This window comes from Nicotiana sylvestris, chromosome 10 (genome assembly GCF_000393655.2).
Source record: "Nicotiana sylvestris chromosome 10, ASM39365v2, whole genome shotgun sequence".
NCBI classification, from domain to species: domain Eukaryota; kingdom Viridiplantae; phylum Streptophyta; class Magnoliopsida; order Solanales; family Solanaceae; genus Nicotiana; species Nicotiana sylvestris.
The window spans coordinates 157225762-157247836 of NC_091066.1; the positions used below are offsets into that span (position 1 = coordinate 157225762).

General features: G+C 39.2%; 4 protein-coding genes across 5 annotated transcripts; 2 read left to right on the plus strand and 2 right to left on the minus strand.

Annotated features, from left to right (window-relative positions):
• The first annotated feature begins 3939 nt into the window (after positions 1-3939).
• On the plus strand, positions 3940-22042 carry LOC104223438 (protein SUPPRESSOR OF GENE SILENCING 3-like). Of its 2 annotated transcripts, XM_070159761.1 has the most exons (7): positions 3940-4167; positions 4946-6474; positions 6556-10071; positions 10165-10311; positions 17001-17084; positions 18075-18204; positions 19892-22042. In XM_070159761.1, exon 7 carries the CDS (start codon positions 19923-19925, stop codon positions 21816-21818), a length of 1896 nt encoding a protein of 631 aa, XP_070015862.1. In that variant the 5' UTR covers positions 3940-4167; positions 4946-6474; positions 6556-10071; positions 10165-10311; positions 17001-17084; positions 18075-18204; positions 19892-19922; the 3' UTR covers positions 21819-22042. The 2 variants fall into 2 exon arrangements, with proteins under 2 accessions (XP_070015862.1, XP_070015861.1); XM_070159760.1 differs by lacking the exon at positions 18075-18204.
• Positions 8656-10730, plus strand: LOC104223441 (F-box/FBD/LRR-repeat protein At1g13570-like). The gene is made up of 4 exons (XM_070159829.1): positions 8656-8869; positions 9917-10071; positions 10165-10311; positions 10425-10730. Exons 1-4 carry the CDS (start codon positions 8656-8658, stop codon positions 10728-10730), a joined length of 822 nt encoding a protein of 273 aa, XP_070015930.1.
• On the minus strand, positions 12540-12920 carry LOC138880161 (uncharacterized). The gene has a single exon (XM_070159830.1). The coding sequence runs from the start codon at positions 12918-12920 to the stop codon at positions 12540-12542; it is 381 nt and encodes a 126-aa protein (XP_070015931.1).
• LOC104223440 (uncharacterized) lies at positions 12926-14455 on the minus strand. The gene is made up of 4 exons (XM_070159831.1): positions 14127-14455; positions 13640-14021; positions 13417-13512; positions 12926-13135 (listed from the first exon to the last, which is right to left on the minus strand). Exons 1-4 carry the CDS (start codon positions 14453-14455, stop codon positions 12926-12928), a joined length of 1017 nt encoding a protein of 338 aa, XP_070015932.1.
• Positions 22043-22075: the final 33 nt, after the last annotated feature.

Below are 22075 nucleotides of genomic sequence, written 5' to 3' on the forward strand. Positions count from 1 at the left end.
ATCTGTTAATGGGGTCAAGAAATCAACAATGACACAAAAGTGTCATATTTTTGTCATTCTCCCTTTCATTTAAAGATCCATTAGCCGATTACACTGCCAAAAATTACAACAGAGGGTCCATCGGCTACAAAATACTAGGACATTGGTTTCATGAAAACATGACTCCTGAATTGGTACAATTTTTTAGACATGACTTTTATACAGACATTAGCAAGAAAAATAAAATTATTGCTTTTGTTCCATGATTTATGTCTAAGCATGTTTATAACTATATTTCTGTGTTAGAGGGAGATTATACGCTCACAAATAAAAATATTGTTAATTCTATTTTTCCACCCCAACAATCTTTTCATATAGGGGAAAAAAATAAAATTATTTACTGCACTTCTTTTTCAAAAATATTTGAAAATGATGTTGCTACTATAACTGCTAAGAATTTGAATACCGTGCTTACTCAGAATAATTATACTAATATATATGTGAGTATTCTGGGTGAACAGGTAATTAAGATTCATGAGAAATTGGACAAGCTTATAGCTGAGGTCCAAAAAATCCAACAGAAGGATACTAAAGGTAAAGAGAAAATCGCTACTACAAGTATCCAACCACTTCCTGAGGTAAAAGATTTTAAATTGAAAAGTCTAGATGTCGTAAGTCTAGAAAATATTGAAGAACTTCTTGTTAAAAAGTTAGGTGAATTTAGAGCTAGTCCTCTAAATTTAGACGGTCTTGCCGAAAGGCAAATATATACAATAGTACATAGAATGCTTATGTACAGTACTATATGTAAAGTTAATAAAAATACAGATAGAGCAATAGCAGAAATGATTATTGCTGGATTTACTGATCAGCTGAAAGGCTGGTGGGATAATTATCTCACTAATGAGCAACGCTTTCAAATAATGAATGCAACCAAGACTGAAGATGAAAAGACTGTTCAAAACTCAGTCTATTCTTTAGTCATGAATATTATCGAACATTTTTCTGGAAGATGATCTGATAATAGTGAGACCATTAGAACAATGCTCCAGAATTTGAGGTGTAAAACTCTCACATCTTTTAGAAGGTATAAAGATGTTTTTTTGTCCAGAGTGATGGAACTACCAGAGAGTAATAGTACTCATTGGAAGTCCAATTCATAGATGGACTCCCTCCCTTATTTTCTGAAAGGATTAGAAAAGTCCTTAGAGGCACAGGGATGAGTATTGATTATAATAATTACTCATATGGTAAACTATTTAGTGTATGCACTCAGGAAGGTTTAACTCTGTGTAATGAGATCAAGCTAAACTAACAAATTAAGAAACATTGTCTCACTGAGAGACAACAATTAGGTGAATTCTGTGAACAATTCACCATTGATATACCATCCAAAAGAAAGAAATCCCATAAAAAGGATTTCAAGAAGAATAAGGGTTCGCCGGAAAAACGGCACGAAAAGACCCAAAGAAGAAAAGCTTTTCATAAAGCCAGAAAGGGTTTTATTAAATCTAAAAACCCTCAGGCCTGTTATAAATGTGAAAGAGTAGGCCATTATACAAAAGATTGCAAGATTAAAGATAAAATCAAATAACTTGATTTAGATGATCATATCAAAGATTCTTTATGTAAGATTCTTTTGAATTCTTCTCCAGAAATATCTGACACTGATTAAGGATCTTCATCAACAAGTGAAGACCTAAGGTTCCTTCATGGAGAAAGTTATACTTCATCTTCTGATGAAGAGCAAAAGTCCTGTAATAAGGGTCAATGCTCAAATCATTGTTGTAATACCAACGATGAACTTTTTAATATTTACTCCCAATTGAGGGACTTGAAGATCAATGTCTTGTCTAATGACAATTTGATTGATCTACTAAGGGTTATTAAAGACCCTGAATTAAGGTCCCAACTAATAGATACGAGTCCGTAAGTAGGAACAGAGGTGGAAGAAATTTCATCTCAAAAAGGACCTTATACCATGTCTGAAATCAGAAAAATGGTGAAAAATAAGTCTCAGCCTGAAAGGCTTGCTACTGTCCAAGATTTAAGTACTGAGATAAGTTATCTCAAGAAAGAAATCTCGGAATTAAAAGCTTCAAATGTAGCTTTAGATGAAAGAATTTTCAAATTAGAAAATTCTGGGGTGATTAATACAGATCACAGTATTAAGATTACTAAGATAGATAATATTGCTAGTTCTTCAGAAGAAAAAATTGCTAATACTTTACTAGCAGTAATGGATTTTCCTGAAGATGAATTTCTAGAAAATTTACAATATTTTATCATATAAAAGTTTTTAATAAAAATAACTCTTTTAATTGACGGCAATTTCAAAAAAGAGTTTGTTGCTTTATTTGATAGTGGAGCAGATTTAAACTGTGTAAAAGAAGGAGTTATACCCTCCAGATATTTCCATAAAATAACTCACCGTTTAAAAAATTCTAGTGATGGTGCAATGAGTATTTCATACAAATTACCTAGGGCTTATATTTGCCAACAAGACACCTGTATCCCTGAAAGCTTTGTTTTAGTAAAAGATATTGATAGAGAGGTAATACTTGGTGTCCCATTTTTTATTAAATTAATGCCTTTCTTATATTGGGATACAAAGAGTTTTACTGGTACTTACAATGGTAAAAGTATCACTTTTGAGTTTATAACTATGCCAGTTCAAATATTTCTGAATGAGATTATTTCTAATAATATTTCTTCAAAAGTCAATCAAATTGAATTTTTGAATAATGAAATTTGTTCCATTACGATTGAATAGAGTTTAAAAAATCCCAAGTTAGTAGAAAAAATTAATTTTCTCAAAAACTAATTTTCTACTTCTATTTGCTGTGACCATCCGAATCAGTTTTGGAGTAGAAAGAAGCATATTATAAGTCTTCCATATGAAGAAGACTTCTCTGAGGATAATATTTCTACCAAGGTTCGACCTTGTCAAATGAACTCCGATTATTTGGAGTTATGCAAGAAGGAAATTGATTCCTTGCAACAAAAGGGTCTAATTAGACCTTCCAGGTCCAAATGGTCTTGTACTGCCTTTTATGTTAATAAGCATGTTGAACAAGAACGGGGAGTTCCTAGATTGGTTATTAATTATAAACCCCTTAATAAGGTATTAAAATGGATTAGATATCTTATTCCTAATAAAAAGGATTTATTAGATAGACTTCATGATGCTATTATATTTTCAAAATTTGATTTAAAATCAGGTTATTGGCAGATTCAGATATCTGAATTAGATAGATATAAAACTGTTTTCAATGTGCCAATGAGTCAATATGAATGAAGTGTTATGCCCTTTGGTTTGAAAAAATGCTCCATCTGAATTTCAAAAAATTATGAATGATATTTTTCTTCCTTATACAGACTTTATAATTGTTTATATCGATGATATTATAGTATTTTCAAAAAATATATAATCTCATTTTAGATTTATTTAAAAAGATTATCATCCAGAATGGATTGGTTATATTAAAACCAAAAATGATGATTTTCCAAACTTCTATTAGATTTCTGAGTCATAACATTGAGAAGGGTAGGATTATTCCTATAAGTAGAAGTATTGAATTTGCTTCTAAGTTCCCTGATATAATTACTAATAAAACCCAGTTTCAGAAATTTCTAGGAAGCTTAAATTATATTTCTCCTTTTATAAAGGACCTTGCTAAAGATACTATTCTTCTTTATGAAAGATTAAAAAAGAACCCCAAAGTTTAGACTGATAGTCATAGTGAAGCAGTCAAGAGAATTAAACAAAAGGTTAATAACCTTCCCTGTTTAACTTCGCCAATCACACTTGGGCAAAGGTTGTGGAAACTGATACCTTGTTCAGTTTTATTTTGATAAATGGAATAACTCCCAGAAAAATTATGCAACTGTAGCTAAAGAAATTCTTGCTACTGTCAAATGTGTTATGAAATTTCAGACTAATTTATATAATCAAAAATTTCTGATTAAGACTGGATTGTCAAGCAGCAATGTTCATCTTTAATAAAGATTTTAAACCTTGTTATCTCTCTTCTTGATCGATCAATTCCGTATGATTAAATCGAAGTATTATTTTCTTGGCAATAAGGTAGAGCGATGGGGATTTCATACATAGTAGGTCCAATTTGTAAATTTGGTTTGACAAAAGTTCAAATCTTTCTGTTGTGGATCAAGTGTCGAGTACTTGAGGTAAACTCAATTCATAACCAATTTGCTTCTTAAATTTCTTGGTATACATTGAATGATTGAGGGTTTAACTTAGATGTAATTTTAAGTAAAATTGGTGCTCCTTCCATCCCAACTTAAATGCACAATTTGGTGTGAACACATTTATTATGGGAAAACTGGAGTTCAATAGAGTAATATTCAAAATTGAAGTGGTAATCTAGGAGTTGATTCTTCGAGGAATTTGAATATTCTTGAGATAAGAATGGACCCCAAAGTACTTCTAATAATCAGGAAAAAACATGAATAAGTGTGAATAAAAAGCCCAAAATAAAAAAGCAGGACAATTAATTTATATGTCAGCGCATGTGTCAAGAGTTCTTGTCTTATTTACTTCTACCTATTTAAAAATGGAGGCTTTTTTCAATTAGAGATAAGTGTGAAGACAATTAATTAGTACATTTTGTTTACTTATATTTTGAATTTGAAATCTTAATAATGCTCGTTCATTTTTAGAGAACTGAAACGTTCTGAAGTCATTACCGAAACCTTAGAAGGAATTAGTCAAGACTGATGATTATTGACTATAAGATTGAAGGACGTGTTTCTTGCCGCAGAGATTTAAAGAGTGCAATTTATGAATATTAAGAGGAGATGGATTAGTGATTCATTTAGAATACACCCTTCTTTTCTTCTTACATTTTTGGCATGTTGATTTAACAGTGTTCATAGAAGTTTGATGTCTGTGTACTCTGTCCGGACAGTTTGAGGATTCCTTACCTTTGTTTTCTTGATTCTGCAGATTCTTACTGGCAATTATTATTATATGATGCCTCTTAAGGCAAAATGCATGATTGTCAAAGTGTACCTCCAAATATACTTGGCAACCTTCCTGAGAATGTTATCGATACCATTCTAATGTGTTTGACTTTACGGGATGTTGTTAGGACAAGCATCTTATCAAAGGGATGGAGGTATAATTGGTGCAGACTTCCAGAATTGACGTTTGATTAGACACTTTTGGAAACAGAAATTGCCTTAATACCCCCTGCACTTGTATTTACAAAAATCATATGCCATCTTTTGACACTTCATGACAGACCAATAACTAGGTTTTCGCTCTCCATTCACGATCATCTTGGACATTGTCCTATGATCGACAACTTGATATGTTATCTCTCTAGGAATGGAATTCAGCATCTTGTTCTTCAACTACCCAAGGATTATGAGTACAAATTGCCTTCTTCATTTTTTACTTGTTTGCAGATGATGCATTTCGCTCTCCATAATTGTTTAATACGTCCTCCATTGGCTTTCAAAGGATTTTATAGGTTAATTAGCCTGGAACTACGTGAAGTAAAAATTTGTTATAGATTTCTTGAGAATTTTATATCTCATTGCCCGTTACTCGAGTACTTTGGTTTTGGGGCAAAAAAATTGTTTTTTGGAAAGCTTTAGACTTTCTTGGAGATGGTGTAGGAAAATCTTGGGAATGCACGCCTCGTTCTCTTTAACGCACTCCTGTCTCTCTAACGGTAACACTGCCATTTCCACCGGCAAATCTCAGTGCCGGCGATTCATTCAGGTGAACCAGGTAAGTTCGACCCTCTCTTTCCCTCTCCTCTCCTCACCTTTCTCTCTCCTTTCTTTATCCTTTCTCTCTCCCGGGTCTCTCTCTTCCTTTCCCTTTCTTTTAACCCTAGCAGCAGCTAGGCCGGCGACCCACCGGCGCAAGCTATCTTCAGCTTTTCCGGCCCAGCCATACCACCCTCCCCTGTGTTTCCCCTTTCTTCAAACCTTGCCTCGGCGTTCCTCTAGTTCTCGGGCAGGCACTGTTTTTCGGCGACCGTTCCGGTGACAGTCCTCCCTGTTTTTCTTGGCCTCGGGGTTTGCTGTGTGTGTTGCAGGTAGCACTGTTGGCGGCTGTTTGGTGACGGGTGGGAGGTGCACGGACAAGCATAGCGGAGCAGGCCATTTGACAGTCACAAAGGGCTGGACGTCGGGTTCCAAAGCACCCAGGTTATATTTGCGGGAATTGCTGCAGCTGCCTAGGCAAGCGCGAGGCATACGGGCGAGTAGAGCGGAGCATCTCCGGGTGCATCAAGTCATATTCCCAGGTTCTTTCGATCGGGAGTTGGTACCTCCCGTTTTCTTGCCTCTTTCTCTGTGTTAGATAATTTGTAGTTATCTAGTTAGCACCATTTTAAGCGTCTTTTTAGTATTTTAGTATACTTGTAGTTGCAACCGGTTATTTTCTGGTTTGGGCCCGGGTTAGTGCCTCCCGAAGTCTGTCGTAGGTATAGTGGACGCGGTGTGGGATGGTAGAGTAAGGTCATGTCCTCGAGGGGTGTCGGGGGTGAGAAGGGGGTGGGGAGGGGGTTAGGGGTTGGGTCGAGAGGAAAGGAGGGTAAGGAGAAAGAAGGAGGCTGTAGATTGAGGATCGGGTCGTGGAACATAGGCACGCTGACGGGTAAGTCTATTGAGTTGGCAAAGATTCTCCAGAAGAGAAAGGTTAATATAGCTTGTGTCCAGGAGACTAGGTGGGCAGGGTCGAAGGCGAGGAATGCGGACGAGTATAAGTTGTGGTACTCTGGAGTCATGAGGGGTAAGAATGGAGTGGGTATCTTGGTGGATAGGGATCTTAGAGAGTCTGTGGTTGAGGTTAGGCGAGTGAATGATAGGCTAATGTTTATTAAGTTGGTCATTGGTGAGTGCACCCTCAATGTAGTTAGCGCTTACGCGCCGCAATCGGGCTTGGATGAGGAGGTTAAGAGGCGCTTTGGGAGGGTCTGGATGAGATTGTGCGTAGTATTCCTCCTACTGAAAGGTTATTTATTGGAGGGGATTTTAATGGCCATATCGGGGCAGCTGCTGGCAGTTATGGTGAGGTGCATGGTGGCTTTGGCCTTGGGGATAGGAACGGAGGAGGTACTTCGCTGTTAGACTTCGCTAAGGCTTTCGAGCTGGTGATTGCGAACTCAACTTTTCCGAAGAGGGAGGAGCATCTGGTTACTTTCCGAAATTCGGCGGCGAAGACTCAGATCGATTACCTTCTCCTCAGAAGGTGTGATAGAGGGTTGTGCAAGGATTGCAAGGTTATCCCGGGAGAGACCCTCGCGACTCAGCATAGGCTCTTAGTGATAGGACATCGGCATTATGATGAAGAGGAAGAAGAGGTATGCTCGTGGCCGACCAAGGATTAGATGGGGAGCTTTAACCAAGGATAAAGCCCAGGAATTGGAGGGGCGGTTATCTGCTATGGGAGCTTGGAGGAGTAGTAGAGACGCGAGCACTATGTGGTCAACTACGGCGAACTATGTGAGGAAGGCGGCGAGAGAGGTGCTAGGTGTATCGAAGGGTTTTTCTGGCAGGCACCAAGGAGACTGGTGGTGGGATGACATAGTCCAAGGTAAAGTAGAGGCGAAGAAGGTGGCGTACGCGAAGTTGGCAGGGAGCTCAAGCGAGGAGGAGAGGAGAGCAAATAGAGAGAGGTATAGAGTGGCTAGGAAGGAGGCGAAACTGGCGGTCACGGAGGCTAAGAATGCAGCGTTTAGCCTTATATACGAGGAATTAGGGGAGAAAGGAGGGTACATGAAGTTGTTTCGGCTAGCTAAAGCGAGGGAGAGGAAGGCCCGGGACCTGGATCAAGTGAGGTGCATCAAAGATGAGGATGGTAGAGTATTGATGGGAGATCCCCAGATTAAGCGGAGATGGCAGACGTACTTCTATGGTCTTCTAAATGAGGAGGGGGACCGGGATATAGCGCTAGGGGACTTGGGGCATTCGGAGAATCTCCGAGATTTTAGGTATTGCAGGCGCATCAGGATTGACGACGTCGTGGGGGCTTTGCGTAAGATGAGTAGGGGTAGAGCGACCGGGCCAGATGAAATTCCGGTTGAGTTTTGGAAGTATGTGGGTAGAGCAGGATTGGAATGGCTGACTGGGTTGTTCAATGTAATGTTTAGGACGAAAAGGATGCCGGAGAAATGGAGGTCAAGTACAGTGGTACCGTTGTACAAGAACAAAGGTGATATCCAGTGTTGTAACAATTATAGGGGTATCAAGTTACTTAGCGATACCATGAAAGTCTGGGAGAGGGTGGTGGAGGTGAGGGTGAGGAAGACGACGTCTATATCCGACAATCAGTTTGGATTCATGCCGGGCCGCTCTACTACGGAAGCTATCCACCTTATTAGGAGGTTGGTGGAACAGTACAGGGATAAGAAGAAGGATCTGCATATGGTGTTTATTGACTTGGAGAAAGCGTATGACAAGGTTCCTAGGGAGGTGCTCTGGAGATGTCTTGAGGCGAAGGGCGTGCCGGTAGCCTATATAAGAGCGATCAAGGATATGTATGATGGAGCTAAGACTAAGGTTAGGACTGTGGGAGGCGACTCGGAGCATTTCCCGGTTGTTATGGGATTACACCAAGGCTCTGCGCTTAGCCCATTCTTATTTGCCTTGGTGATGGATGCTTTGACACATCATATTCAAGGGGAGGTGCCATGATGTATGCTATTTGCTGATGACATTGTTCTAATTGACGAGACGAGGGCAGGTGTTAACGAGAGATTGGAGGTTTGGAGACAAACTCTCGAGTCTAATGGTTTCAAATTGAGTAGGTCTAAGACAGAGTACCTGGAGTGCAAGTTTAGCACTGAGTCGAGGGATGTAGGTGGGGACGCGAGGCTTGGGTCACAGGTCATCCCAAGAGAGATAGCTTCAAGTACCTTGGGTCGGTGATTCAGGGGGACGAAGAGATCGACGAGGATGTCACTCACCGCATAGGGGCGGGCTGGATAAAATGGAGGCTTGCATCTGGAGTCTTGTGTGACAAGAAAGTGCCACCGATACTCAAAGGTAAGTTTTATAGAGCTGTGGTTAGACCGGCAATGTTGTATGGGGCAGAGTGTTGGCCGGTTAAGAACTCCCATATCCAGAGGTTGAAAGTAGCAGAGATGCGGATGCTGAGGTGGATGTGCGGGCACACTAGGATAGACAAGATCAGGAATGAAGATATTCGGAGAAAGTTGGGTGTCGCCCCTGTGATGACAAGATGCGGGAAACGAGGCTCAGATGGTTCGGGCACGTGTAGAGGAGAAGCATCGATGCGCCGGTGAGGAGGTGTGAGCGGTTGGCCGTGGTGGGCACGAGAAGAGGTAGAAGGAGACCTAAGAAGTATTGGGGAGAGGTGATCAGGCAAGACATGGTTCGTCTGCAGATTTCCGAGGACATGGCCCTTGATAGGAATGCCTGGAGGACTAGCATTAGAGTTGTAGGATAGGGGTAGTAGAGCTTGCCTTTCTGCATGCCGGGGGCGAGGCGGGGTTGGATTGGGGTTGATCTTAGATGGTTGGCAGTTTATGTTGAACCCACACTATTCTTGTTGTTTATCTTAGATTCCCTAGACTCTGGCTACTGTTATTGCATGTCATTCATCTTTTGATTTTTATGCTTCTGTTACTATAATGATTTTTACTGGAGTTACCAATGAATTCTTTTTTCTTTTCTTGTTTTCCTTGTTTTTCTCTATTTCCGTCATTCTGAGCCGAGGGTCCATCGGAAACAGCCTCTCTGTCCTATCAGGCCAGGGGTAAGGTCTGCGTATACACTACCCTCCCCAGACCCTACTATGTGGGATTTTACTGGGTAGTTGTTGTTGTTGTTGTTGATTGCCCGTTACTGGAGTACTTGGTATTGCAGATCTCATATAGTTTTTTAAGCAATATTCAAATTATTGCTCCCTGTTTGAAATCCTTTGACTTCGCAAAAGGTTCTGTTTTTCTAATAAATTCTCCTCTTCTTCCGAAACTTTCACTTGTGAATACGGATTTTTCTATGGGGCATGGAAAATATGGTCTTGCCAAGTTTTTTGAGTCTTTTCCTGCTCTCAAGGCATCTCCACTTGGATTATTGTGTGGTGTCCAGGTAAATGTTGCTCCATGATTTCATTATTGTGCATCTTTTGCCGTTGTTCTTTTGGCCTTTGAGTGGTCCTGATTTATGGCATTGTCTTTTTAGTCCTTGGTTGCAGGTGAAGTACCAAAAGAGCTCCCCTCTGCTCTTACGCGTCTTTACTTATCTGATGTTTGTGTAGATGAAGGTTGGACTTTATGTGCTCTTTGCTTGATCAGAAGCTCCCCATATTTACAAGAAATTGAAGTTCAGGTTTAAAAACTACTACTTTTTTTCCTCTGTTTTCTGTATGTAATTCCTTTTTTATTTCATAATCTTAAATCCTCAATGTTAGTTCAGACTGATGGTCTTTTATTAATCTGTAGTTGGACTATGAACTTTCCAATATATGGTGGTTAGATCAGGAGACCAGCTGTGTTTCTCTTGAAGTAAAAGGTTTTTCAAATGTGCCAATATTAAATCACCTAAGAGTGGTTAAGGTGATAAATACAACAGGCAAAAAGTGTGAAAAGTTGCTTATTAAGCTTCTATTAGCCAAGTCTCTGATGCTCGTAAGAATGGTAATTGAGACCAGGTTAGATTCTCCTGTAACAAGACTTGAGTTACCCACAGAGCTAATACAATTTCCGCGGGCATCACCTAATGCGGAAGTTATCTATATAGGTTCATAGGGTGCTATCCAGATCAGAGTCCTGTCTATCTTCGCTGGTCTTTTACACCACCATGATCTTTGTCTTAGATAGTTTGGAAGTTAATTAAGGCAAATAGAGTGAAATGAGTGTGGATGGTGTAGTATATGGTGGTGTTTCGGCATTGCCTTTTGATAGATAATGGATTTCAGTTTGGATAACAGTACCTTCTTACTGCTTCTAATAAGAATGAGATGATTACAAATTTTCTTGCTGTCCTATTTCAGAAGTTAAAATTTTTCAAAACAATCCTGAATATGTGATCCAATTTCAATAGCATACACGATATTGTATCCTTCCTGCACGTGTAATGTCACTTTCTAGCTTGTTCATCAGTCATAACAAAGCGATGAAGATTTGCACTCTTTATAATTGACCAACAAACCTTTGTTTGGGATTGATTTGATATGTTATAAGGGAAAATGCTTAAGTATCCCCCAACCTATGATCGAAGTTCCAACTACACATTTTTCCTTTTCGGGGGTCCTATTACCACCGAACTATTTTAAAATAGAAAAAATTCACCCTTGAAACACTACAACCAGATTTCTGCTGGGAGGTGAACTACACGCCCTAGACAAGTGTATATTTCATTAAAAAAATATTTTCTGTTCTTTCCCTTATTTTTTTCTCTCTTTTCTCTTTTTTCATTTACTTTTGTCCCCACCAAACTAGACAACAAAGTTTCACGCTATGTTCTAATTTTTGGCCCTTGATCTGTTCCTTTTTTTTTTGCTGCTAAGCGAGGCTTAAGGCCTTTAAGTGGCTATTGTGGTGGTGACGTTTTGGATGGTTTCTATCACCGGTAATTGTGGGGGCATAAAAATGGTGGCTCTTATAATTAAGAGGCGAGTAATGGTGAATGATGTGAGTATATATATATGTCTGTTGGGTGGGGGTGGTCGTTCGGGCAGTTTGGATTAGATATAAAAAATTCGATTCAGATTTTTGGTTTTCGGATTGAAGAAATAAAAATACAAATCCAATCCAAATAAGTTAGGATTGGATCGGATTTTTTAATTTCAGTTTCGGATTAATCTGTTTAGATATTTTGGATTTTTGTTTGAGCCTATAAGTTGAGATGTTTTTTTTTTTTTTTATTTTATAAAAAATGAACATTTAAATGAAGTATGCATGTTAAATTATCTAAAAAGTTTCTTATTCTCACTGCAATCATCCCAATAAAGTATTCAAGTAACAAAATCATCATCAAGAAAATACAACAGAGATGTTCACAAGGCCCATACAACAACATACCTAGTATAATCCCATAAGTGGGGTGTGAGGAGGGTAATGTGTACGCATGCCTTACCCCTACCTGGGGAGGTAGAGAGACTGTTTCCGATAGACCCTCGACTCAAGAGAAGGTGGAAAGGAAGAAAAGGGAAGAAGAAGAAGAAAGAGGGGGGAGAAAGACAGATGAGGGAGACAAAAGACGATAAGGAAAAAGAGGAGAAAAAGTAGCATCAGATAGTAACAATCAGAGAGCAACAATTTCCAGTAAAAGGGAGAAAGAGTAGCATCAAGTATTTATAATCAGGGAACAACAATTTCCAGTAGCAATTTTCAAAAACACTGGATGTGGTTGCTAAGTACTAGATATAATAACAAACTAAAAAGAAGTAACTTTCAACCAACAACAAGAATATTACTAGTACTACTGGTAACCTAGGAGAAACTCAAAACTACCTGTCAACCCACAACTTAAATCCTCGACCTCCACACCTTCTTATCGCTAGTCATGTCCTTGGTTAGGTGAAGCACTAACATGTCATGTCTAATCACCTCTCCTCAATACTTCTTTGGTCTACCCCTGCCTTTCCTTAAGCCCGCAATGGTCAACCTCTCACAGCTCCTAACCGAGGCATCTATGTTTCTCCTTCTCACATGCCCAAACCATCGCAACCTCGATTCCCGCAACTTGGCTTCCATTGATGCCACTTCCATCTTATCCCTAATAACTTCATTTCTTATCTTGTCTTTCCTGGTATGTTCACACATCCATCTCAACATCCTCATTTCAGCCACGCTCATCTTCTGGACATGAGACTTTTTGACGGGCCGACACTCAGCTCTATACAACATAGCCGATCTAACCACCACCTTATAGAATTTACCCTTAAGTCTAGGCGGCACATTCTTATCGCATAAAACCCCAAAGCTAGCCTCCATCTCATTCAACCTACTCCATTGCAGTGAGTAACATCCTCGTCAATCTTTCCGTTGCCTTGGATTATGGACCCAAGATACTTGAAACTATCTCTTGTGGGAATGACTTGAGTATCAGTCTTCACTTCCACTTCTTCTTGATGCCTCTCATCACTGAACTTGCACTCCAAGTATTCAGTTTTCGACCTACTCAACTTGAAACCTTTGGACTCCAGCATCTATCTCCAAACTTCCAACCTAGCGTTATCACCATCTCACGTCTCGTCAATCAGAAATATGTCATCAACAATTAATATACACCACGACACCCTCCCTTGTATGTGTCGTGTCAGCCCATCCAACGCTAGGGCAAACAAAAATGGGCTAAGGGCTGACCCTGATGCAACCCCATCTCCACAAGGAAATGCTCTGAATCTCCTCCCGCAGTCCTCACCGAAGTTTTAGCACCTTCGTACATGTCCTTAATCACCCTAATTTACGCCACCGGGACTCAGCTGACCTCCAAACATCTCCATAACGCCTCCCTCGGGACATTGTCATAAGCCTTCTCTAGGTCAATGAACACCATGTGCAAGTCCTTTTTCCTCTCCCTATACTGCTCCACCAATCGTCTCACAAGGTGAATGGTTTCTGTAGTTTGACCGTCCCGGCATAAATCCGAACTGGTTCTTAGAGATATATACACCTGTCCTCACTCTCTGCTCCACCATCCTCTCCCAAACCTTCATAGTGTGACTCAGTAGCTTGATATCGCTATAGTTGTTGCAGTTCTGGATATCACCTTTGTTTTTGTACAACGGAATCATCAAACTCCACCTCCAATCGCCGGGCATCTTCTTTGTCTTGAAAATGACGTTAAACAGGCTAGTAAGCCACTCCAAGCCTACCCTACCCGCTACTTTCCAAAATTCTACCGAGATCTCATCAGGCCCAATCGCGTTACCCCTGCTCATCTTCCGTATTGCCACAACAACCTCCTCACACTTAATACGCCTACAAAATCCAAAATCTCTCCAACTCTCTGAGTTCTCCAACTCACCTAGCATGATGTTCCTATCCCCTTCCTCGTTTAAGAGTCTATGGAAGTACTCCTGCCATTTACGCCTGATACACACCTCTTCCACCAATACCTTACCATCTTCGTCTTTGATGCACCTCACTCGATCCAGTTCCCAAGCCTTCCTCTCCCTAATCTTGACTAACTTCTACAGCTTCCTATCCCCTCTTTTGCCCCCAAGATCCTCATACAATCTTTCAAAAGCTGCAGTCTCAGCCGCCGTGACCACGAGCTTCGCCTCTCTCCTTGCCTTCTTATAACACTCCCTATACAATCTCCGCTCTTCCTCGTCCGTGCTCCCCATTAGCTTCAAATACGTCGCTTTCTTAGCTTTCACTTTACCTTGGATCTCCTCATTCCACCACCAGTCCCCCTTGTGGCCACCCGAGTAACCCTTCGAAACCGCTAACACCTCCCTAGCTGCTTCCGTAATGCAGTTCGCTGTCGTGGTCCACATATTACTCGCGTCCCCAATATTCATCTAGGCCCCCATAGCTAACAGCTTCTCCCCTAACTCCTGAAAGGACAGGGACTTACCTGGGTCCGGTGGTCAGTTCGGAAAAACCGGAAGAGAAAGGACAGGGACTTACCTGGGTCCGGTGGTCGTCGGTTGTACGTCGGCGACCGTCGGTGGTGGTGGGGTTGGGGTTGGAGCAGACATACGTTAGATAGATAGACATTAGAGAGAGAGACAAAAAGTAAAGTATGACCACACAAAAAAAAAAAAACCAGGAGCCACCAAATTTGGATTTCTAGTGTGTCTAAATAGAAAATATTCTCATAGTAATTTAGTAACTAATATTGAATATATGATTATATGAGATAATGCCTAGTATTAAATGGGTTGGGTAATGACTTATTACCATTGGCATATGAATAGTGGACTAAATATGAAGTATAAATATTTTGGTTTTTCGGATATTTAAAAATCCGAAGTGCCAAATCCAACATTCAATCCGAAATCCAAAATTTTTAAAAATTAAGTCCGTCGTCCAATCCGTAATTCGAGAATCCAAACCAAAACTCCATAAAATTCAGATTTCGGTTTGGATTATGGGTTTGCCCAAACTATGCCCTCCCCTACTGTTGGGTAAGAAAAAGGCTTCTTTCGGTTTGAAATTTCAAAAACTCTATTTTTTCTGGCAAAAAATAAAAAAATAAATAGATTTTCCGGTGATGGATATTTCCAAATCTGAATGGTTTTGCTTTACGTATGTATAAATTTTTAATGAAAGTATGATTTGTGTATTCGAGAGGGAGAGACAGGAAGAAAACTAACCGAAAAAATTAAAGAAGAAGGCCATAAAAGTCGCCGGCGAGTGTTGTGTATTGTTGACTGGAATAGTGAAGTAGAGAAGAAGAAGGAAAAGACAAAGACAAAGAAAAAAGAAAGTATATTTTTAAGTTTAACAAAATTGAGAAAGTAATATTTTAAAATCGTTTTTTCTTCTCACTCTCTAAGAGAGTGATATACACACTCTACTACCTAAGCCTTTAGGATGCAATTAATTATACTCTAAAATAGTATAATGAGGTAATAGGACCCTCGAAAAGGAAAGGTGTGCAGTTGGAACTTCGATTTTTTCCCTAATACTCAATAAAACCTGATGTACCTTAAAAATAATCAAATATAATGAATATTTTATGATTCAGTGCGGCGACGACAAAAAACACTAGGTGATTTCTTCTCATTTGTCCAACCCTTGGTGGATAGAGTTACCTGATATCTGTGGCTAGTCCGCGGTGGCAGGTATCCCGTTGAATTAATCGAGGTGCGCGCAAGTTGACCCGAACACCACGGTTATAAAAAAAAGTGCGAATGAAAAGTAGAAGTAGAAAGGAATCTAAAAGGAGTTGTCCCATATATGAAAAGGAAGAAATACTCTTACCCGCTTTTAAGACCACCTTTGCCTATTTGAAACTCAATCTACAAAAGAATGTGATCAAATCTCCACTGACAAAAGCCCGGTAATGGCTATTATTTCTCCCAGTATATCTATTTTGACCATTAGAATATACACTATTTCTCCTACATATTAAAGCCAACTTTTCACTTAAGGAATATTCTCATTTTGAGAAGCAAGGAAAAGAGGAAAAACTTTTAATCCAGGAACAAAGGAGAAGAAGAAGGTTTCTGGTACGCTTCGAGTTCTTTCATGGTTTCTTTTTTTAATACTCCCTAAATTGGAGTTTGTTTCAGTTATATAGATTCTATAATTGCACTCAAGGGTGTGGCCTAGACACCTAGTGGTCAAGGGTGTGGGTTGGGAACCTGCGATCTTAGGCTCAAATCCGAGCAGAGACAAAAAACACTAGGTGATTTCTTCTCATCTGTGAAAGCCTCGGTAGATAGACTTACTTGGCACCTAATGCTAGTGGGAGGTAGTAAATATCCCGCGGAATTAGTTGATTTGCGCACAAGCTGGCCCAGACACCACCGTTATCAAAAAAGAAAAAAAAGTAAAAAATATATATTACGTAATTATGTTGAGATGAACTTTGTAATGTTATGTATTATGAGTGGATTATTCAGTTCCATTGTTTTTATTTATTTATTGATGGTAATGGATAGTTCCATTGTGTTTATACTTTGAAAGCATGCTCAGGGTTTTTGCAGATTGTGGGAAATTAAATGCTACTGAGCTTAATTTGGCATGGAAAAATAAATAAACCACTAAATTCCATTGAAAATTTCATTAAGTTGGAGTAGTGATTTTTATAAAACTTATCCTAATAATGAATGAACAATAATGCAAGTGTTAAAACTAGTACTCCTTCCATAAAAGAAAAAAGGTAGCTCTTCTCTTCCAACTTAAGTCTACAATTTGGTATATATGGACACAATTATTAAGGTAACATTGGAGTTGAAGTGTTGGAAAATGATATTGAGTCTGGTCCGTCGGCCCATAATGGTATTAATTTTAGCCCATTAGCTTATCCTCCTTCTCAACCCTATTTATTACCTATAAATATACCATTATGGGTGAAAAAAGGTTAACTTCTCTACATCATCTTGGGATTAGCAGGTTGTGGACAAAGAAAATTCATCTGTTTCCTACGGTCACACAAGTCGTGGTTGTTGCAGATCTGCTTTCGCTAAGGAGAAACTCGTAAGTCTCCTAAACTACTATTTTGTTCAAATATTACAAATAGCATCTAGACTAAGTTGCTAGGACTCTTCACATTCCGTACCACATCCGTGTCGACATGACGTGGGTGTGGGTAGGAGATTCGTACCGAATATGATCAACCGATTTTGGGTGCTAAAACGACTGAAGAATTTGGGACAGATACAACGATTAATGAAATTAAAATAAAAGCTAAGGTGAAATAGAAAAAAATGCAATACCGTTGTATGTAAAACTTTTTATATCAGTCTTTTTCCTTCTATTTCCTTTTCGGATTGTGCTCTTGATTAATAATTTCTCCTTCTCTTAATACCCTGTAAGGTTTTCAATTAATGTCTCATGATTTAGACATATTTTTATAACACTATTTTACCTTTTTAAATTATTTTTAGCTGAATCCCCCTATCCGTACCTCGATACGTACTCCCAAATCTTAAAGTTTAGATCATGAAGTTTCCGACCTATATATCCACATTTGTACTGGATACTCGCATCCAAGTCTGAGCAACTAAGCATCTAGATGAATGTGGTAGTCTAAGAGTTAAAATGAAGTTGATCTTCTTTTTGAAGAATTTGAATATTAATGGGTCCCAAAATGAAGTTGATCTTCTTTTTGAAGAATTTGAATATTCTTTGAAATATGAGTGGGTCCCAAATTACATCTTTGGTAATCTAATAATTTAAAAAATATTAATAAGTGTAAATAAAAAGTGAAAGTGATTTTTATTAAACTTATCCTAATAATGAATGAACAATAATGCCAATGTTAAAACTAGTACTCCTTCCATAAAATAAAAAAAAGGTAGCTCTTTTCTTCCAACTTAAGTCCACAATTTGGTATATATGAACACAATTATTAAGGTAACATTGGAGTTTAATAATGTTGGAAAATGATATTGAGTCCGATCCGCCCATAAGGGAGTTAATTTTAGCCCATTAGCTTATCTTCCTCCTAAACCTTTATGGGTTTAGGAAAAAAAAAGGTTAGCTTCTCTACATCATCTTGGGGATTAGTAGGTTGCGGACAAAGAAAATTCATCCGTTTCCTACCGGTAATACAAGTCGTGGTTGTTGCAGATCCGCTTCCGCTAAGGAGAAACTCGTAAGTCTCCTAAACTAGTATTTTGTTCTAATACTGCAATTAGCATCCAAACGGACTCTTCACTTTCAGTACCGCACTCGTGTCGACATGACATGGGTGTGGGTATGAAATCCGTGTCGAACATGGTCAACCAATTAAAGCTAGGCTGAAATTGAAGAAATGCAATACCTTGTATATAAAAATTTCTATATCGGTCCTTTTCCTTTTATTTTCTTCTTGGATTCTGCTCTTGGTTACTCCCTCTGTTCCAGTTTACGTGAACCTATTTCCTTTTTGGTCCGTTCCAAAAAGAATGAACCCTTTCTAAATTTGGTAACAATTTAGCTTAAAGTTACAACGTTACCCTTAATGAGAAGCTTTTATAACCACATAAATACTGTGGGCCCCATTTGAACTTGTTTAGGACCACAAATTCCAAAAGTCTTCATTTTTTACTTAAACTCCGTGCCCAGTCAAACAGGTTCACATAAATTGGAACGGAGGGAGTAATATTTTCTATTTCTCGAAATACCTTGTAAGGTTTCCAAATAATGTCTCATAATTTAGACATATCTTTATAACTCTATTTTACATTTTTGAATTATTTTTCACTTAGTCTCCCCGCGTGTATCCATACCTAGATATGTACTCCGGAATCTTAAAGTTTAGATCATGCGCATCGGACACCTGCTCCCAAATCTGAGCAACTAAGCATCTTGATGAATGTTGTAGTTTAAGAGTTAAAGTGATGTTGATTTTCTTTAATATGAATGGGTCCCAAAGTACATCTTTGGTAATGTAATAATGCAAAAAATATAGGTAAGTGTAAATAAAAAGTGAAAGTAGACAGGAAAGTTAAAAAAGGAAGAAAAATAAATTTGAGATAGTGCATGTGTCAAGAATTTCTAGTCATTAAGAATAGGAATAGAGACAACTTTTTGATGTTGAAGACCTCCATGCTCATTATTTCTTTATGGAAGATTCAGTTCAGACAACTGAGAAGTTCATTCTTTTGGACCATTAGAACAGTTTTTACATCTTGCAAATTAAAACCAAGTTTTCACATGAAGGCCGGCCTACTCTACTATCTTAAAGAGAATTATAATCTCATTCCTTTGTCTGCTACTTTGGCATTCAAGATGTCATTATATGCACAAGAGATTGGAAAACAAATTTGGCGAGCCAAAGGTAATTTTAATGACTAGAACTAACGGCTAGGAAAGAATCATGAGAATATTTGGCAATTGAAAACTAATGGCTAGCTAGCTAGAAGAGGAGATTTTTGGGATAGTTTGACTTAGTCTATTCTTAAGCAATTGAATGCAGAATCCTTCAACCGCTTTCCTTAGTTGGCATATCTCCTTCCTTTTCATGTCTCACCTCTGCCTCCCTTCAAACATTTGAAACTTTAACTTGAAATTGTGCCCCAGCAGTTGAAGGCACGTTCAAATTCAAGAATCTTGGTATGCTTGTGAGTGCTTTCATGTTTTTCCTCTTAATAATCATTTCTTTTCCTTTTTTATTAATTTTAGTCCATGTAAAAAGGCTTTATCTTCTTGATCTCGCTCACCTTTCCTACTGAAAGTTGTATGCTTCTGTCTCCTCGATTTGATTTATAAAATTGAAACATATGGAATTATTTCTCAGTCGAAATTCTCATGTTATTTTCATCAGTTTCTGTTTTTTTGTTGACATCTTCCTTCAACAGCAAATCCCAGTTCGTGTAGTTTCATCCAGATATGAGTTCCAGCAAAAGGGTTGAGAAGTCTTCTAATTCATCAGGAAAGCAGAAAGCTATATGGGAAACAACTACTACACCAATGGTCGATGATATAAACGTAGGCGTAGAAGATATGGGGTTGAACTCTGATCAAAATGATGGATGGGTAGTGTGTGCTAGAAAGTCCAAGAACAAGGGTGGAAGTAGCAGTTTTGGGAAGAATCAATGGTTTCCTCAGAATCCCACTCCAAAAGCCAAACTGGGAATGCGTAACAATATTGTTGGATCATTAGGACAGGGTTCTAGGAATAACTGGTCTACACCTAATTATCATCCTCGAATACCTGCTGGCAGAGAATGCTACACACCAACACCCGCTGCAGTTCCTCCTGCCCTGAAGAATGGTTGGGATTGGTCATCTGTCGCTCGTTCCAATGAGGACCAAGATACTTATTCCCCTGTCGCTGATGATGTCAAGGCTTCCTGTGAACATGATGGGGAGGATAATGAATCGGATTTGCCTGATGATGACAGTGATGATGAGCTTCCGAGTGATGACGACTTTGATGATCACTCAGATGTGAATGAAATGAGTCATGAGGCACGCAAGGAAAGTCGTTGGTTCAAGAACCTTTTCAAATGTCTTGACAGTTTGACTGTCACTGAGATTAATGATCCGGAACGACAGTGGCACTGCCCTGCATGCAAAGGTGGTCCGGGTGCAATTGAGTGGTTTCCAGGGATACGGTCAGTGATGATCCACGCAAAAACGAAAGGATTTAGGATGAAATTACACAGACAACTTGCTCAACTTTTGGAGGAAGAGCTGCGTCAGAGGGGAACTTCTGTTGTACCTCCAGGTGAAGTGTATGGAAGATGGGATGGCGGCGAATATGAAGATAAGGAAATAGTGTGGCCACCGACGGTGATTATCATGAACACGGTGCTTGAGAGAGATGAAAATGACAAGTGGATTGGAATGGGAAATCAGGAGTTGCGTGATTATTTCAGCTCTTATGCTGCTGTCAAGACAGCGCGAAGTTCATATGGTCCACAAGGCCATCGCGGTATCAGTGTATTGATTTTTGAGGCCACTCCCGTGGGATACATGGAGGCTGTACTTCTCAGTGAGCAGTTTTCTGAAAAAGGAAGTGATAGAGATGCATGGGAACACAATCCAGATCGCTTTTATCCTGGGGGGAAACGTAAGCTTTATGGTTACATGGCAGAGAAAAGAGACATGGACAACTTTAACCGTCATTCACATGGGAAATCAAGGCTGAAGTTCGAGATTCGGTCATTGAGAGAAACTGTTATGAATCCAGCGATGCAGATGTCGGAGGATAATCAACAGCTCATATGGTTCAAGAACCAAGCCACTAAGCACCAAAAGCGGGCTAAAGCTACTGAAGAGTCTCTAAGACTGGTGAGTGAAAAGCACCGTCAGACAGTTGAAGAGAACAAGATTGTCAGACTGAGAACTAAGATGCACCATGAACGGAACAAGGAAGAGATGGAGTATCTAGAGCAGTTTTTCAGCGATCAGTTGAAAATGATTTACGATGCCAGGACCGCTGAGGAGGACAAGTTTGAAAAGATACAGCAGAAACAGCGTGCGATGATCTATCAATCTAATGCAACTATTTCCTTGGCTGAGGATCATCGACTCAGGGCAGAGAAAGTTGCGAAATTTATCAAACTTCAGGACCATGAAATGGAAGAATTTGTGGAAGAGAGGGATAGTCTGATAAGAGCTCATGAAGATAGGGTAGCTGCAATGAGACGCAAATACTGGCTGCAATACTCGGAAGAGGTAGTTGCACTTGAGAAGTATTTTGATCTCGAACTGGCTAAGCTGATGGGGAAGTACTCATCAAAGCAATCTGAGCAGGTCAACAGCAGTGATGCCGTGTGACCCTATAGTAATACTATTCAAGCGCCATTTTAGCTTTAAATTTCTGTGAACTTGGGATCCTTCACTGACTTTTATAATCCTGGTCTGTCCATGTGTTTTGATGATGCTAAAGAAATGATTCTAGTAGTTACATTATATCCTAAAAGATATGGCTTGAACTATTTGTTCTAGAAGTAACGATGCACTCTAGCTGCTATTAAGTCATATTTTCAGGGGTTTAATTATTTATTTTTGGGTTGTGAAACCTGTCTGTCGCC